The sequence below is a fragment of the Vidua chalybeata genome, unplaced genomic scaffold, assembly GCF_026979565.1.
Source record: "Vidua chalybeata isolate OUT-0048 unplaced genomic scaffold, bVidCha1 merged haplotype W_reject_10, whole genome shotgun sequence".
Lineage (NCBI taxonomy): Eukaryota > Metazoa > Chordata > Aves > Passeriformes > Viduidae > Vidua > Vidua chalybeata.
Genome location: NW_026530345.1, coordinates 900,384 through 918,330, shown reverse-complemented (window position 1 = coordinate 918,330; position 17,947 = coordinate 900,384). Strand labels below are relative to the sequence as shown.

At 56.1% G+C, this 17,947-nt stretch overlaps 3 protein-coding genes across 5 annotated transcripts; 1 reads left to right on the top strand and 2 right to left on the bottom strand.

Moving 5' to 3' along the window:
- Positions 1-3,987: 3,987 nt before the first annotated feature.
- Positions 3,988-6,305, bottom strand: LOC128783055 (zinc finger protein 239-like). Its single transcript, XM_053933656.1, has 2 exons — positions 6,224-6,305; positions 3,988-5,565 (listed from the first exon to the last, which is right to left on the bottom strand). The coding sequence occupies exon 2, from the start codon at positions 5,544-5,546 to the stop codon at positions 4,572-4,574; it is 975 nt and encodes a 324-aa protein (XP_053789631.1). The 5' UTR covers positions 5,547-5,565; positions 6,224-6,305; the 3' UTR covers positions 3,988-4,571.
- Positions 6,306-8,296: 1,991 nt separating this feature from the next.
- LOC128783045 (uncharacterized) lies at positions 8,297-12,675 on the top strand. Of its 3 annotated transcripts, XM_053933640.1 has the most exons (10): positions 8,304-8,447; positions 8,616-8,687; positions 9,291-9,389; positions 9,824-9,931; positions 10,190-10,261; positions 10,350-10,421; positions 10,510-10,608; positions 11,052-11,159; positions 11,622-11,796; positions 12,501-12,675. In XM_053933640.1, the coding sequence occupies exons 1-10, from the start codon at positions 8,342-8,344 to the stop codon at positions 12,523-12,525; spliced, it is 936 nt and encodes a 311-aa protein (XP_053789615.1). In that variant the 5' UTR covers positions 8,304-8,341; the 3' UTR covers positions 12,526-12,675. The 3 variants fall into 3 exon arrangements, with proteins under 3 accessions (XP_053789616.1, XP_053789614.1, XP_053789615.1); XM_053933639.1 differs by lacking the exon at positions 12,501-12,675 and having other exon boundaries at positions 8,303-8,447; positions 11,622-12,294; XM_053933641.1 differs by lacking the exons at positions 9,824-9,931; positions 10,190-10,261; positions 10,350-10,421; positions 10,510-10,608; positions 12,501-12,675 and having other exon boundaries at positions 8,297-8,447; positions 11,622-12,325.
- Positions 12,676-14,782: 2,107 nt separating this feature from the next.
- On the bottom strand, positions 14,783-15,587 carry LOC128783120 (serine/threonine-protein kinase pim-1-like). Its single transcript, XM_053933707.1, has 2 exons — positions 15,413-15,587; positions 14,783-15,125 (listed from the first exon to the last, which is right to left on the bottom strand). The coding sequence occupies exons 1-2, from the start codon at positions 15,585-15,587 to the stop codon at positions 14,986-14,988; spliced, it is 315 nt and encodes a 104-aa protein (XP_053789682.1). The 3' UTR covers positions 14,783-14,985.
- Between the last annotated feature and the right edge of the window lie 2,360 nt (positions 15,588-17,947).

Below are 17,947 nucleotides of genomic sequence, written 5' to 3'. Positions count from 1 at the left end.
AGGAAACACGCATGCTCTGAAAAGGGGGACCCAAGGAGGGGCCATGTAAAATAGTTCCTGGAAAATGTAAACTAGGTTATGGATATGCATAAGGGGCTGTGAATAGGCAACAGGCTGATGTGAGGGAAAAGGTATTTAAGGGAGATCCCCGAAGGTAACAGGGTGCTCTTGGCTGAGTGCCAAGATGCACCTGGCCATAAATAACCTTTGCTCTGTGGTCCTTGTCTCCCATTGTCCTTTATTAAACTTTTTACATTTTCACAGGAGAGTGAACATGTTTTCCACATGGACTACACATGCTTATACACAATTCTAGGAAGACTAGTAATTTTTTTTGACAATGATTGGGTGAATCAACACATAAACAAACTTATCCAATTTGCAACATCTCTTGCTCATAGAAGTTGATTCAATCTTCTTTCTTGATTCAGTCTTCTTGCAGTCTTCAAAGCTCTGTTTGTTCTTGCCAAGGCATTCTGACTATCAAATCTTTTATGCTAATCAGGTCCAAAGTTCATCAGCTCACTTCTGTCCTGGCAGCATGGCTGTGTCTACGCAAGCAGGGAAACACTAACTGAGAGAATTCCACTAAGGTGAAGGCAGCCTCAGCCTCCCGTGACCGAGCTGCCGGGTATGATCTGTCAGATCCCCTTGAAGGAGCCTCTAGTATGTATGCCCAGGGAAGAAATGGGAACCAGGGCTAGAGGGGCCCTGCCTCGAGCCAGGGAGAGGCACGGGAAAACCGGATCTCTGGTCAGCGTGGATCCGATGGCCTGGCACATCAGAGCCACAGAAATATGAAACCTTAGCTGATACTGGTGCGCAGTGTGCCCTGATACCATGGGGACATGTGGGGGCAGAACCTGTTTCCATTGCCGGGCTGACGGGGGGATCGATCACAGCAATTGACCCTGTTGGGAGCCGAGGTGAGCCTGACTGGGAAGGAGTGGCAGAAACATCCCATTGTGACCGGCCCAGAGGCCCCGTGTATTCTGGGCATAGACTTCCTCCAGAATGGCTACTACAAAGACCCAAAGGGACTCAGGTGGGCTTTTGGCATAGCTGCTGGAGAGGCAGAGGACATGAAGCAGTTGAACACCTTGCCTGGACTATCAGAGCATCCATCTGCAGTAGGACTCCTGAGGGTGGAAGAGCAACGAGTGCCAATTGCCACCTCGACAGTGCACCGCTGGCAGTATTGAACAAATCGGGATGCCGTGATCCCATCCACAGAATGATCCGTGAGCTGGAGAGCCAAGGGGTGATCAGCAAAACCCACTCATCCTTCAACAGCCCCTCTTGGCCTGTGCACAAGTCAGACAGAGAAGGGAGATTGTGGACTATCATGCCTTGAATGAAGTGACTCCACCGCTGAGCGCTGCTGTGCCCGACATGCTGGAGCTCCAGTACAAGCTGGAGTCCAAGGCAGCAAAGTGGTACGCCACTGCTGACATTGCTAACGCGCTTTTCTCCATTCCTCTGGCAGCAGAATGCAGGCCTCAGTTTGCTTTCACCTGGAGGGGCGTGCAGTACACCTGGAACCGACTGCCCCAGGGGTGGAAGCACAGCCCCACCAGCTGCCATGGACTGATCCAGGCTGCACTGGCAAAGGGTGAAGCTCCAGAACACCTGCAGTACATCGATGGCATCATTGTGTGGGGGAACTCAGCAATGGAAGTATTTGAGAAAGGAGAGAGGATCGTCCAGATTCTGCTGGAAGCCAGTTTTTGGAGATTGCACATTCCTGAGTAAAACCAGATTTTGAGCCCTCTCTACCTGGTCACCCACAAAAAGAACGATTTCCACTGGGGCCCTGAGCAGCAACAAGCCTTTGCCCAGATCAAGCAGGAGATCGCTCATGCAGTCGCCCTTGGCCCAGTCAGGACGGGACCAGAGGTGAGGAATGTGTTCTACTCTGCAGCCAGGAACAATGGCTTGTCCTGGAGCCTTTGGCAGAAGGTGCCTGCGGAGACTGGAGGCCGACCACTGGGATTCTGGATCCAAAGCTACAGAGGGTCTGAAGCCAAGTACACTCGCACAGAGAAGGGAATCTTGGCCGCCTATGAAGGAGTTCAAGCTGCCTTGGGGGTGATTGGCACAGAAGCACAACTCCTCCTGGCACCCCGACTGCCGGTGCTGGGGTGGATGTTTCAAGGAAAGGTTCCCACATCCTGCCACGCCACCGACACCACACGGAACAAACGGACAGCCCTCATCACACAGCACACCCGTATTTGGAACCAGAACTAGGATTTTGGAAATACAAACTGGCCAGAAGGTGAAAAGTTTGGTCTTGCTGATGAAGAGGAGCAGGAACAATTGGCATGGACTGAAGAACTTCCACCATACAACCATCTCCCAGCAGAGGAAACACGCTACGCTCTTTTCACGGACGGTTCCTGTCGCATCGTAGGGATGAACCAGAAGTGGAAAGCAGCCGTATGGAGCCCCACACGACAGGCTGCACAAGCTACTGAGGAGAAGGTGGATCAAGTCAACTTGCTGAACTCAAGGCCGTTCAGCTGGCCCTGGGCATTGCTGAGAGAGAGAAGTGACCAAAGCTCTGCCTTTATACCAATTCATGGATGGCAGCCAATGCTCTGTGGGGCTGCCTGGAAAGGTGGAAAAAGGCCAACTGGCAGCTTAGAGGAAAACCAATCTGGAATGCTGATGAGTGGAAAGACATTGCCTCTCGGATGGAGAAGGTGCCTGTGCAAGTCTGCCATGTAGATGCCAATGTCCACAAGAGTCGGGCTAATGAGGAGCACCGAAACAACGAGCAGGTAGATCAGGCTGCAAAGACAGAGGTGTTAAAGATAGACTTGGATTGGCATCACAAGGGGCAGTTGTTCCTGGCTCGATGGGCTCATGATGCCTCAGGTCATCAGGGCAGAGACGCCACCTATAAGTGGGCACGAGACCGAGGGGTGGATCTAAGCATGGACAGGATTTCTCAGGTTATCCATGACTGTGAGACGTGTGCTGTGATCAAGGAGGCCAAGCGGGTGAAGCCCCTGTGCTATGGTGGGCGGGGGTCCAAGTACAAGTATGGGGAGGCCTGGCAGATTGACCACGTCACACTGCCCCAGACACACCAAGGCAAGCGCTACGTGCTCACCATGGTAGAAGCCACCACGGGATGCTTGGAGACCTCCCCTGTGCCTCACAGCACTGCCCCAACACCATCCTGGGCCTGGAAAAGCAAGTCCTGGGGAGGCATGGCACCCCTGAGAGGACTGAGTCAGACAAGGGGACTCATTTCAAGAGCGGCATTGCCAACACCTGGGCTAGAGAACATGGCATTGAGTGGGTGCACTGAGACCCGTACTGGGGGTGCTCTGGGACCGAGACTGAGACCGAGGTCGGCATCAGGACCAGGATTGCTCCAAGACCGGTGCTGGGACCTGTACCTGGATTGCTCTGGGATCTCTGAGTTCACTCTGGGGAGCTTTGGCTGCACCCCAGAGCAGCGCTGGGACTGGGAGGGACTGGGATTGACTGGGAGGGAGCCCTGTGCAGCGTGGGACCACCTCCGTTCACATTGTTCAGTGCAGTCATCCCGGTCCAAATGATCCCAGTTTGTATGATCCCAGTCTGGATGGTCCTGATCCACATGGTCCCAGTCTGTGCACCCCCAGTCTGTAGGATCCCAGTCCCCATGATCCCAGTCTGCATGATCCCAGTCCCCATGATCCCAGTCTCTATGGTCCTGCACGGCACACACTCCAAGGGTCTGGAATTCCAGTTCCCAGTAGGGGAAAGGTGTTCCTGCCCTTGAAGGCAAAGCTCTTAAGAAGGGGCCAAAAGCCAAGTGCAGCAAGATCCTACAGTGACATTTCACTGCCAGCCTTCCTAACTTCACCCATGGTTGTTGCAGCTCCTGCACTGGGAATTAAATCAGGGCAGGGTCTTTGGTGGCAGCTGCCCTGGCTCAAGGGAGACACAGAGAGAGAAAGAGAGCAGGCAAAGAGAGGCAGGAGAGAAAGGAGGACACAAGCACAATCAGCTGAGAAGGTGGCACTCTGAAAACAGAACTGCCACGGACTGAAAATTAATATGACAGAAATCAGTAAGTCTGAAAGTTTTATTCACTATCAAATACATCCCAGCCACCCAGCTCCACACAATCCCCATCCCACCGCTCCAAACTGGGATCCCACTTCTCCCAATCTCCTTCCAACCCCATCTCAACCTGGCGGCTGTGGAAACAAGCGAGTTTGGCGTGGGATTGAGTTTTTTTTAGGTGGGGACAAGCCATTTTGAGGTGGGATTGAGCCCATATGAATTAAAATTGAGTTGTTTTCAGTGGGATTGAGTTGTTTTGAGGTGACCCTCTTGGCTTTTGGAGGGCAAAGAGATGGAGTACACTGCCCAAAATACCCTCAGAACCCACATCTATCCTCCAGTATACCTCCAGAACCCACATCTATCCTCCAGAATATTGTCCCCAACATAGATCACAGGGAATGTGGGTCACCAGGGCTGTGCCCAACCTGGGTCCTGCAGTGGGGGATGGAGCTGGAGCAGCGCACGAAGCTCTTCCCGCACTCGGGGCACTCACAGGGCTTCCCTCACCGGTGCCTCCGTTGGTGTCGGGTAAAGAACGAGTGGTCTGAGAACCTCTTCCCACACTGGGGACACTCGTAGGGCCTCTCCCCGGTGTGGATGCGCCGGTGGCTGATGAGGTGGGAGTTCCTCCTGAATCCCTTCCCACAGTCGGGGCAGCAGAAGGGCCTCTCCTCTGTGTGAACTCGATAGTGCTTGAGGAGATCGGAGCTGGTCTTAAACCTCTTCCCACACTTGGAACACTCGTAGGGCCTCTCCCCAGTGTGGATCCTCTGGTGGCTGACCAGGCTGGATCTCAGGCTGAAGCTCTTCCCACACTGTCCACACTCGTAGGGCCTCTGCCCAGTGTGGATCCTCTGGTGCCTCATGAGGTTTGGGTTGTACTTGAATCCCTTCCCGCAGTCAGGGCAGCAGAAGGGCCTCTCCTCTGTGTGACTCCGGTAGTGCAGGAGGAGATCGGAGCTGGTCTTAAACCCCTTCCCACACTCAGAACACTCGTAGGGCCGTTCCCCAGTGTGGATCATCTGGTGCACGAGCAGGTTGGAGCTCTGGCGGAAGCTCTTCCCACACTCCCCACACTCGTAGGGCCTCTCCCCAGTGTGGGTCCTCTGGTGCCTGCTCAGCTGGGAGCTGTACCTGAAGCTCTTCCCACACTCTGAGCACTTGTGGGGCTTCTCCCCATCCTGGAGCTGCTCAGGGACCACCAGCTCCGAGCTCTGGCTCCATCTCCGGCCGCCTCCCCGGCACAGGGTGGGTCTTTCCTCCTCAGATCCCCGTGATCTGCGTTTGCAGCTCCTCCTCATGCGGCATCTCCGGGGCTTTTCCTCCCCGTTGGGTTCCTGCACCGTGGAGCCGCTCAAAACGGCCTCTTCCACGAGGTTCTGCCACGGGGATTTGTCCTCCCTGCTCTCCATCCTCAGCTCCTGCTCTGGGAGAGGAAGGACAAGGACAGGGTCTTCCTCTTCTTCGCAGCCTGCCATGTGCTAGGAATGGGAAATCCTGGTTTGGGGAAAACAAGGGATGAGCACGTTGACTTTGAAGGTCCCTCTGCCCAAGTCCATCTCTAGAAGTCCCCGGCCACCTGGGCTCCATAAAAACCTCCCAAACACCAAGATTCAGCCCTGAAAAAGCCTCCCAGGAGTTCCCCATCCCTGCTCCCTCCCCTTTGCTGTTCGGGCTTCCCCCCTGTCCCAGCTGCTGGGGGTCACGCTTGGATTGGGGCTCCCCCTTCTCCTCGGTGCCCGCCCTCCCCAGGCTGCCGGGAGTCCCAGCAATGCCAAAAGCTCCCCCCTCTTGGCTCTCCCCATTTAGGGCTGCCGGGGCTTTTTGGGCTCCCGGGCTCCCTTCTCCCCTTCTTCTCTGCTTTGGGCTGCAGCGGCTCCAAGGAGTCCCCCCTGCCCCTCTCCAGGCTCTTGAGGGTGCCGCCCATGGCGGCGCTCCCCCCTCTCTGGGCTCCCCACTTTGGGCTCCTGGGGGACACAGGGCTCTGCTCCTCCAGGCTGCCTCTGCCGGCAGCCGCCACCGGCACCCCCCAGTGTCCCCCCAAGGGGCCTTTTCCGCTCAGCTTTGCAGTTTTTCATTCTCCAAACATCCCCCCAAAAAACCCAACCCAGGGACCCCCCAGGATATCTGGGCCGAGCTCCCCCTCCCCGCTCACCTGTGGGATGGGGGGCGATGATCCCACACGTGGGGGCTGCGAATTCAGGGACGGCTCGACCTCGTGAATCCTTCTGCTGTCCTTGATCCACCTTTGTCCCTCTTCTTCCTCTTCCTGCCCCTCCTCCTCTTCCATCCCCCCTCTTCCTCCTCCCTAACCCCACCTCCTTCTCATCTTCCATCCATCCCCTTCCACCCCTCCTCTTCGATCCCCCCTCCTCTTTTTCTCTAAGCCCACCTCCTTCTCCTATTTCCATTCCCCCTTTCCATCCTCTATAAGCCTCCTCCTTCTCCTCCTTCATCCCTGCCCTTCCCTCCCTCCTCCTCCTCCCCCAGGAGCAGCGACACCCTCGGTGTCCCGTTCCCGCAGCCCTCACAGCCCGCGGCAGGAGCGGGGATGGAGCCGGGCCAGGTCGGGATGGGCAGCGCGGGGCTCTCGGCTGCTCCCACCCGCTGTTCCAGGGGGGAACCCGGCCCGGGCAAAAGGAGAGGCAAACTGGGAAAACTGGGGGCTGCACATCCCAACTGGGCCTTGCTGGGGACCCTGCCTGGGCACTGCCAGCCCTTGGGGCTCCTCTCGGGACAGCCGGGAGGGGGAACGCACAGAGGGCTGGGGGATGCCAGGAGTGGCAGCACTGGGAGGGACTGGGCTCCACTGGGATCATACTGAGGTCATACTGGGAGTGACTGGACTTATACTGGGAGTGTCTGAGAGTGACTGGGAACACACCCTGCACATCATCCCCCATACTCGGGGTGAGTGGCAGCAACTGGGAGCACGGTGGGAGCAAATGGCATCATACTGGCACTGACTGGGTTGATCTGGCTGGAGGCAACTGGGGCCCCGGGAGCCCCAAACCCCTCCATCCCTAAATGGGGAGATGGAAAAGGGGGAAGCTTTTCAAATTCCTGGGACTCCTGGGGAGGGTGGAGATTGAGTAGACAGGGAGCCCCAATCCAAGTGTGACCCCCAGCAGCTGGGACAGGGGGGAACCCTGAACAGCAAAGGTGAGGGACCAGGGGCAGGGAACTCCTGGGAGGCTTTTTCAGGGCTGAATCTTGGTGTTTGGGAGGTTTTTATGGAGCCCAGGTGGCCGGGGATTTCTAGAGATGGACTTGGGCAGAGGGACCTTCAAAGTCAATGTGCTCATCCCTTGTTTTTCCCAAAGCAGGATTTCCCATTCCTAAGCCTTGGCTGCATGGAGGAGGAGGCTGTGAGAAAGAGGAAGATGCCCCGAGACAGCCAGGCAGGTGAGGAGGAAGTCAGTGCCCCTTTCCCCCTCTCTCCCATTCCATCTCCCAGCCCAGCACGGCCCCCGGCTGCAGGACAGCCCCGCTGCCGGATTATGGGAAGAGCTTCAGGCAGAACTCCCACCTGATCCAGCCCCTGAGGATCCACACCAGGGAAAGGCCCTACAAGTCTGGGGAGTGTGGGAAGGGTTTCAGCTACAGCTCCCACCTCGTCATCCACCAACACAGCCACACTGGGGAGAGGCCCTACGAGTGTCCCCAGTGTGCAAACAGCTTCTCCAGGAGCTCTGACTTGACCCAACACCAACAGAGCCACCGGTAAGGGAAGCCCTGCGAGTGCCCCGAGTGTGGGAAGAGCTTCGTGCACTGCTCCACCTTCATCCCCCATTGGAGCACCCACCAGAGCCCTGGTGACCCACATTCCCTGTGATCTGTGTTGGGAAGACACCTGGCTGCTTGTCCTTTTGGTTTGGCCCTGATTTTCTTTTGATTCATCTTCTTCCCTTTAAAACAGACAAAACTGGGGTAAAAGTCAACAAATTCATCAAAGGCATCTTAAGCCTCACTCTTTGCTATTGTTTCAGGGGAATCTGGGATTCAGGGGGATACTTGGGAGGATCTGCACCACGGGCCATGCACACCCTGAGATCCTCTGCAATTTCCTGGTCTCTGAGCACATCTGGAGGGGCAGCTGTTTGGAGGAGGGAGGGCCCTGGAGCAGCCCCAATAACCTGAATCTCATAGGTTAGCCTGAGATTCAGCCTGAATCTCATCCATGACAGGGACAAGCATTGCCTCCTGAAGATGCCACTTTCCCGTTGGGAAACAGCCCCACCTGACCCAGCTGTCCCTTCTCCTTCCCCCAGAGATGGAAGGAGAGGCTGTGCTGAAGGCTGAGTTTCCCAGAGCAAGCAGTGGCCCATTGGCAGCCTCTGCTGCAGGAAGGGAGGCGATGCCAGGCACAGTCACAGGAGGTAATTGCTGTGCCTCTGGGCCTGAGCCCTGCTGAGCCTTGAGCTGCCCTCCCTGTGGCTTTGCAGTGTGGGCACACAGCATTACCTGAGCCCCTTGCAGTGCTTACTTCCCCATAGAAGGGGATCCCAGCGCACCATGGAACATTTCCCACCCGTGCTCCTTTCTAGACTGGGACCGTGACTTGCATCATTTGGAAAGACTGATAAAACACGGTTTAAGGGTCTTGGAGCTTGGTGAAGGTAGGTTATCAGCAACCCTTTCCTAACAGAGTAATCATTCTCCAGAGTGATATTCATGTGTGATTTCCTTTAAGATGCTTTGAAGTTTGATGGATTTTGGAAATCCTGTCCTCCAAATTTCTACTCCTGTGCCCAACAGTGATCCCACAGGATCTCTGTCAGTGGCAGGAAGGAGCATTTAGCTGTCCATCTTCCTTCCGTGTGCAATTCCAGTGTGTCCTTCTCCAGGCTTTGTGCAGCCACAGAGAAGAGCAGAGAAGGAAGGGGCCGGGCCCAGGGCTGTGCCCAGGGGCTGTGCCTTTTGCAGCTCCTTTGCCGGCCCCGGGGTGCCTGAGCTGCTCCTGCTGCTGCTGCCAAGCCCTGGCCCTGCCTGGGGCTGGGTTTAGAGCTGCTGGCAGCTGCAGGGAATCCTTTCTCCGCTGAGGACGGCCCTGCAAGGGGATCCTTCCATGCCAGTGTGGGGCCACCGCAGGCACGTGGTCCCCCTGGCCCTGCTCCTGAGTGGAAGGCAGAGCTGAGGGAGTGCTTTGGAGGGCACCAATCACCCAGGGGCACTCACTGCCACTCTGGCCTGAAGGGGACATGGAACATCTTTATGTTAAGGTCCTTCTCCATGGAAGAACTCAGACACTGGAGAAAAGAAATCCCTGGAGGCAGCCAGACATCTGGACCAGATGCTGAGCGATCTGGAGAGACGCCGTGGTCGGTGCATTTCCCTCAGCCTTCACCTGGGACTCAGCAGCCGGGGGCTTTCCCTGCACATCTGGACACGCCGTGCCCGGCACAGAGGGAAGGGATCCATGGCAGCCTGGCTGCCCCGCTGCTGCTTTCCTGCCCTGCAGGGCTGTTTCCCAGCCTGGCCTGGCTGCAGCTTCTCCCCAGCCTCTGCAGGAAGGCATTTGGCATCAGCTGGCAGGGAGCCCAAACTGCACCATGGGCCCGAGATGCCTGCAATTTCCCGGTCTCCGGGTAGATCAGGAATGGCACCTGTTTGTAGAAGGGAGTGGCCTGGCCAATCCCAAAAGTTTTGATGATTTCCTGAACCATGAGTTTGTCCAGTATTGCCTCTTGAAGATGCCATCTCCCAGAAGGGGAACGGCTCCATCTAATGCAGCTGTGCCTCTTCCTGTCTCCAGAGATGAAGCGAAAGGCTGTGCTGAAGGCAGCATTTCCTGGAGGAAGCAGTGGCCCATTGGCAGCCCCTGCTGCAGGAAGTGAGGCGATGCCAGGCACAGTCACAGGAGGTAATTGCTGAGGCTTGAGCTGCCATCTCTGCTGTGTGGCAGTACCTGCCCTCCAGGGATGTTGCACAGGGCCTGCAAAGAGTGTGGAGAGTGGCCAGGAGCCAGCCCAGAGCTCCCCAGGCCCTGGGCAGCTTTGGCCATGGCCATGGAAATTTGGCCCCCACAGCCTTACCCGACCCCCTTGCAGTGCCCAGTTCCCCAAGGCACAGGGGGATCCCAGCAGACCAGGAAATGGTTCTGATCTCTGATCCCTTCTAGATGAGCATGCTAGCAAGGCTTCTCCAGCAGCTGGGATGGAAGATGGTTTGGAACCCTTGGGAGATTCTGCAGGTAACTTCTCAACTTGCCCTCAGTGAATAATCACTGACAACCTGGCAGGAAGCAGGTGACAGAAGCTCCTGTGCCTGTTGAGTTACAGGTGTGTCTGCAGGGAGGACTTTTCAGGCTCCTTTCCTGGTTGCTGCGCACAAGCCCGGCTCCCATCGCAGGGGTGAGTTGTGTGTCCCTGCTGACCCCACAGGCTGAGCCCTGCTTTTGTGGGATCCATTCCGGGGGAAATGGACATGCATTCTCTTAAGGTCCGCCGAGAGGGAGGAACAGATCTACTAAACACATGAAGTCCCTGGAGGCAGCCAGACACCTGGACCAGATGCTGAGTGATGTGGAGAGACGCCGTGGTGGGTGCATTTCCCTCAGCCTTCCCCCGGGGGCTCAGCAGCCGGGGGCTTTCCCTGCACATCTGGACACGCCGTGCCCAGCACAGAGGGAAGGGATCCATGGCAGCCTGGCTGCCCCGCTGCTGCTTTCCTGCCCTGCAGGGCTGTGTTCCAGCCTGGTCTGGCTGCAGCTTCTCCCCAGCCTCTGCAGGAAGGCATTTGGCATCAGCTGGCAGGGAGCCCAACCTGCACCACGGGCCTGCAATCCCCTGCAATTTCCCGGTCTCCGGGTAGATCAGGAGTGGCACCTGTTTGGAGAAGGGAGGGCCCTGTGGCAGCCCCAAGAGCCGTGGCCTTTTCCTGATCCTTATCCATGTCTTTGAAAAGTAGAACTTGCTGAAGATGCCATCTCTCCAATGGGGAATGGTTCCACCTGATCCAGCTGTCCCTTTTCCTTTCTCCAGAGATGGACCAAAGGGCTTTGCTGAAGGCAGCACTTCCTGAAGGAAGCCGTGGCTCCGTGCCAGCCCCGGATACACGAAGGGAGGAGATGCCAGACAGTGCCACAGAAGGTGATTGCTGTGCCAGGCTCAGCCAGGCTGAGCAATCCTGCTGGGGTCCCTCAGTGGGAGACACGTCCCGAAACCTGGGAGTGGCTGCACGGGGTGCCCATGGTGGGGAAAGGGCAGAGAGGGAGAGCAAGGCTCTCGTGTGTCCTGACTGGGCCTGACTCTGTCCCCTGGGGCTGGGGGAACTGTCCCAGGGCAGGGAGGGCCAGGGCTGGCAGGGGCTGCTCAGGGATGGGTTTGGCCCGTGTCCCTCGAAGCAGCGACTGCCCAAGCAGCTGCGCTGGCCCCGGGCTCTCCTCCCGGCCTGCTGGGCTTTGTTGGGTGGCACAGCCTGTGCCAAGGGGCGGCAAGGGGCCTGCAGGCCCCAGCTCTGGGGGAAACTGAGAACGTCCTGGCCGTATCCACCGTGCTGCCAGCTCGGCAGTGCAGCACAGCACGGGCTCACGCTCCCCACTGCTCCCACAGACGTTATCACTGAAACAGGAATATTTGCCCCGGATCCAGTGCGCCTCCCAAGAATTGTCTGCCCCCAGGATGTGCGCAGGTCCTGCATGATAGGCACGGTGGTGACACTGTTCACCGTGCCCCTCGTGCTGATCGGCTGCTATCTTGGCATTCGGAAGCTGTACCAGAGCAGACGGTCAGTTGTTGATTTTTCTCCACAGCTTTCTTGTAACTCTGCTCATAGCATTGGTAGCCTGACTCGTAGTCATGCTGCACTGGAGCTGTGGCCAGTCCGTGGTTGTCCAAAGAACTCTGCTGAGGGCTCTGCTGCTGCCCAGTGCTTTCATTGGCCTCTTCATTGCTGGGCCTTGTCCTGGGGGGCCCGCTGGGGCTGCAGCCAGTGCTGGCTCCCACTGAGGCTGCCAGGCCAAGAGCAGCCCCGGGGGCACAGGGCAGAGGCAGAGCAAGTTCTCAACAGTATTTGGGCCACACAGCTCAGGACAGGACAGTGCTTATTTAGTAGCTCATGTAAAGTTTCATGGTGACAGTGATGTTACCAGACAAGCAAATTTGCTCCAGTTCAGTGTTCAAACAAATCCAACCTGATGAAGGTTTGGCTTTGGCCTTGAGGCTTTGCTCTTTGTGTGAGCCCTGTTCTGGATTGATTCCCACTCAGTTTTGGAGCCTGTTTTGGGTGAAGGCTCATCCCGGCCCTGACCCTTGGCAGTTCTGGGCTCTAAGGCACCGCCGATGCCGCACTGCACGTGACTGGGCTTCAGGGCTCCATTAGCAAAGGGCTTTGAGAAGTTTAAATTACTGTATTCTTACTATTTGGTTTTCTTTATGGAATTCCTCCCCTTTTTTCTAAACTTAATTTTAAAAAAACAAATTCTTTTCCAGTGCTTTTTCCAGTTATTTGAGGTAGTGAATGATGGCTGGACCATGGAGGATCTCGTCTCGACGGTGGTAGCTCTATTCCCCTTCCTCTCTTTTCTCTCTATTTCCCTTTTCTGTCCCTTCTATCGCATTTGCTGTTGGTACCTAAATAAAGATGCATTTGTTGTGATTAAAGTGATGGTCCCTTGCCATTTGCAGTTTTGCACTTTTGGGATCGGTTAACAAACCATCACAAACACCCCGCAAGAGTAGATCGTGACAGGTTGTGGGGGATCCTTCGCTCTCTTGGATGGGGGAGGGAGCGGGGAAATGGAATCAAGATGAGGCAGGGATCAGCCAGCCCCACGCCAGGCAGCGTTTTCTCCTCTGAGAGCTCCTCTGAGCTGAGCGAGCTGCTGAAGCCTGCGGAGCAAATGAGAGCCGGGAGTGAGGGAAAGGCTGGCTGGGAAGGAGTCAGATAAACCCGTGTGGGCATTTCCCTTTCCAAGGGGCTCCTGGGGAGACAAAGGAGACAAGAAGGATTCCCCACCTCACGACATCTCCTTTTTCCCTTCAGTAGCCCTATTGCAGCCACTGCATACAAGAGTTTACTTGATCCCCTCGATGCCAGGGAGCACCAAGAACTTGAACCTTGCTGGAGTCCAGCCCTGCCTGCCTGTCACCGAGCAGAGGGGAAAGATGAAGAACCTGGGCAGAGGTTGAGCCAAATTGGCATATTGCCACTTCTGACTTCCTCCCAGCTTTTGCAGCAGGGCGACAACCCCATCGCTGCAAAACACTCCCTTTTGCAAGGCACACGTGGACCTCGCTGGAAGCTCAGGGCTCTTGAAGGGGCTGCTGCAGTTGAACAGGAGCTGTTGTTGAACTTTTCACATTGCTTAATCCCCCCTGCCAAATGCCATCAAGTGGCTGAGGAAGGACACAAAAAGATTACCCTGGAGGAAGGGAGGCCAAAAGCTTGGAAAAGGATGAAAGAAATGCTCTGATCATGACGATGACAAAAAAATAGAACGATTTATTTCTGACAGCAAATGAACACCCGCCGCCCTCGAGCCCTCCCAGCCTGGCAGGCCGAGCGGAGCCATTTCCATGGCATGAGGTGCTGGCAGCCTGCGGAGAGAAACCAGAGAGCCACGGTCAGTCACAGAAGGCTCCTGTGCCCTGTCCTGCCATGGCCTGTGCCCGGGCCAGGCTGCTGGCTGTGCTCAGAGCCCAAACCTCCCGAGCCATTCTCTGTTTCGAGAGAAGGGCAGCGTGGCAGGCCACGTTCCACCTCCTCCGCTTCAGCACAGCACAGCAGCCTCCTCAGCAGCTGCAAGGGCGGGATGCCCGTGTGCCCGCTGCCCTCTGCCCGAAGCCCTTCTGCCAGCCCAGCTGTGGAGCCGGGTACCCACCTCTGCAGACCTGCTGCCAGGAGAGGAGCCGATCCCGCATGAGGTCCTCGTCCATCTTGAAGGGGATGTCCCCACAGGCCGTGGCTCCTGGGGTAGCGCTGGCACTGGATGTGCTCCACGGACGGTGCAGGCGCTTCCCCGTCCAGTCCGGGCACCAGGTGTAATCTTCCTGGGAAAATAAAGAACAATTGCATGAAAGTCAATTCAAAACAAGACCTGGAAACAAGAAAAACCTACACAGCCTGTCACCGTTTCACGGGCCTGAGGAGGGTCTGACCACTCCATGCGAGAATGAAACCTGTCCACGGGTGGGGAAAAACCCCACCTTTCCCGCCCGTAAACGCACCCCTTCCTCGAGGGCCTGCAAAGCAGACCAGCTGGGGCACAGCTTCAGAACCCGTCCCCCTCTGCTGCCACCATCCACATGGATGGATGTTTTGTCAGGCTGGCTGCCCCCGCCCCAGCCCGTGCCAGGCTGGCTGGCAGAAGCTGTCAGCAAGGCCAGGAGCCGGCTCCCCTTCCACAACATCCGTCCCCTGTCCCACCAAAAAGCAGCTCGGCAGCCGGTGGAAAAATTAATATTCCCCAGCGCCGTCGAGCGGGGAACCTGCGGCGCGTGGCCAGGCCGAGCCCTGCCATGCCTGGAAGCACGAGCATCCCCCCGCCCCTGCGCCGGCTGGGGACTCATCTTGATTTCCTCGGGGCGCAGAGCGTGTCCTCCAGGAAGGGGCCGCAGCCAAAGCCACTCGGCTTTGCCCCGCCAGCGGCCAGCTCCAGGATGGTGTTTCCAGCTCCACGTGGTGCTCCAGAAGTACACGCCAGCTGTGCCTCAGCTTGCGGGGACATCCCGATGCCATTGAGCTGCAGGGGGATGTTTCCCCTGTTCCAGTCCGTGGCACCTTCACCGCATTGCCACCACTTCTCCAGTGGCACGGGGAGCACTGAGCCGCTCCCTCCACAACTCGCCGGGGACCAGCGGAAGCATCTCCTCGGCTGCGCTCTCTCCTCCGTGCCGCGGCCGCAGGGAAACGCTCCGGGGTTTTCTTGGAGTGCCACCAGACGCATGCAGCTGGTACTTGCTGGGCTCCTGGATCCTACTGAGCACAGGGATGGATCTCTGCTGTCTCCTGGGCCAGGCAGGGCTCCTGCAGCCAAGAATGCTCAAAAAGGTCTTCCAGTGATGGCCTGTCTGCGGGGTCCATGGATAAACACCACCTGATGAGGTGCTGGCACTCTGCAGAGAGAAACCAGAAACCGCCGCTCAGCGGGACAAGGCTCCTGTCCATGCTCTCCCACATTCCACAGTGCCCAGGCCACACTAGGAGTGCTCAGAGCTGCAGCCAAAAGCTTCCCATGGATCCTCCCTTCTGGAGGAGAGCAGCACAGAGGCACACGTGCCACCTCCTCCAGCTAAGCCCAGGAGATCAACCGCCTCACTAGCTGCCAGAGCAGGACGCTGATGTGCCAGCTGCCCCCTCCCAGCCCCGTTCCTCCTCCCGAGCCCTGAAGGCGCAGCCCCACCTTGAGACACCCGGGGCGGGAAGAAGAGCTGGCCCCGGACGATGTCCTCGTTTGTGTGGAAAGGAAGGTGCCCACAGACCAGGTGATAGAGCAGGATGCCCAGGGACCAGATGGTGGCTGGCTGGCCATGGTAGTAGCCAAAGAGGATCCACTCTGGTGGGCTGTACTCCAGCATCAACCGGCCTGGGAGAGGCGGGACACGGACGGGATGGGACGGGAGTAGAGTGAGTGTGAGAGGGAGAAGGGGATGGGGAGCGAGTGGAAAGTCGAGCGGAAAACCGATCGAGAGAAGCGCTGCTGGTGCTGCTGCTGCTGCTGGTGCTGCTGCTGCTGCTGCTGCTGCTGCTGCTGCTGCTGCTGCTGCTGCGGAACCGCCGCAGCTCACGAACGTTCCTCCGTTGCCTCCGTGAACCCAACAGAGGAGCCGCCGCGCGCCCCGCGGAACGAAAGAAAGAAACAAACAAATAAAACCCCCAAGGAATTCCTATTAGAGAAGTAACCAAATCAAACAATGTAGCAATAAAGAAGAGTCTTGGCTTGTGGCTTCTTTCTTCTTTGGCTGAGGTGTAGCATTTCATGGGGAAGAATTGCCTCTTCTGACAATTTCTGACAGAAGTTTTTGGACAGGAGTGCAGCATTTAATTTTCAAGTAGAATAGGGAAATTGTCTCAGTAAAGTCATCTCTTTTCATCCTCTGTTGAGACAGTTGCAGGCTGCCAAAGGACATGGTCTGCAATGTGGAACTTGGGGCCAAGTTTGTTTTTCTGACAGAGGATGAGGAGGGGAAGTATCCCGGAATCATGGAGTCGTGGCATGGTTTGGCTTGGAAGGGATCTGAAAAATCACACGGCTGCAACCCCCCTGCTGTGGCTGGGCACCCCTTGCACTAGCCCGGCTTGTCTAGAGCTCCATGCAGCCTGGCCTTGAGCACTGTCAGGGACGGGACAGCCACACCTTCTCTGGGCAACCTGTTCCAGGAGAGTCTTTTTTCTGAATCCCTCACCTAAACCGACTCTCTTTCCATTTGGATCCATTCTCCCTTGTCCTGTCCTTGCCTGCCCTCCTACAAAGCCCCTGTCCAGCTTTCTTGTAGGTTGCCCTCAGGTCCTGGAAGGCCACAGTTGGATCAAGTCTCAGTCTCTTGCCCTGGCTGAGGAAGCCGAGCTGTGTCAGCCTTTCCTTGCAGGAGAGGAGTGTTATAGATATATATTATAATATTGGCTTTTCACAAATATTAAAATGAATTTTATATGTGTAATGTTAAAGTAACTTTGTTCCAAAGATATAGTTTCTAATTTTGTTGTTAATTAAGCTTAGACATAGTAGTGCAATAGTTGAAAAAAGTCTGCTTGTGTTAAAATGCCTGCTTGGATGGGATAACATCCAATGAACACAGGATGAGGACACCTGCTACAGATCTGCCAAAGATCAGCACCCACCGTCTGAAGGCAGTGTGGACCAAGGCCCGAACTGGAAGTGATAAAGAGAAGGAGACAAACCCCAGCCAGGAAACACGCATGCTCTGAAAAGGGGGACCCAAGGAGGGGCCATGTAAAATAGTTCCTGGAAAATGTAAACTAGGTTATGGATATGCATAAGGGGCTGTGAATAGGCAACAGGCTGATGTGAGGGAAAAGGTATTTAAGGGAGATCCCCGAAGGTAACAGGGTGCTCTTGGCTGAGTGCCAAGATGCACCTGGCCATAAATAACCTTTGCTCCATGGTCCTTGTCTCCCATTGTCCTTTATTAAACTTTTTACTTTTTCACAGGAGAGTGAACGTGTTTTTCACATGGGCTACACATGCTTATACACAATTCTTGGAAGACTAGTAATTTTTTTTGACAATGATTGGGTGAATCAACACATAAACAAACTTATCCATTTTGCAACATCTCTTGCTCATAGAAGTAGATTCAATCTTCTTGATTCAGTCTTCTTGTAGTCTTCAAAGCTCTGTTTGTTCTTGCCAAGGCATTCTGACTAGCAAATCTTTTATGCTAATCAGGTCCAAAGTTCATCAACTCACTTCTGTCCTGGCAGCATGGCTGTGTCTACGCAAGCAGGGAAACACTAATCGAGAGAATTCCACTCGAAGGCAGCCTCAGCCTCCCGTGACCGAGCTGCCGGGTATGATCTGTCAGATCCCCTTGAAGGAGCCTCTAGTATGTATGCCCAGGGAAGAAATGGGAACCAGGGCTAGAGGGGCCCTGCCTCGAGCCAGGGAGAGGCACGGGAAAACCGGATCTCTGGTCAGTGTGGATCCGATGGCCTGGCACATCAGAGCCACAGAAATATGAAACCTTAGCTGATACTGGTGCGCAGTGTGCCCTGATACCATGGGGACATGTGGGGGCAGAACCTGTTTCCATTGCCGGGCTGACGGGGGGATCGATCACAGCAATTGACCCTGTTGGGAGCCGAGGTGAGCCTGACTGGGAAGGAGTGGCAGAAACATCCCATTGTGACCGGCCCAGAGGCCCCGTGTATTCTGGGCATAGACTTCCTCCAGAATGGCTACTACAAAGACCCAAAG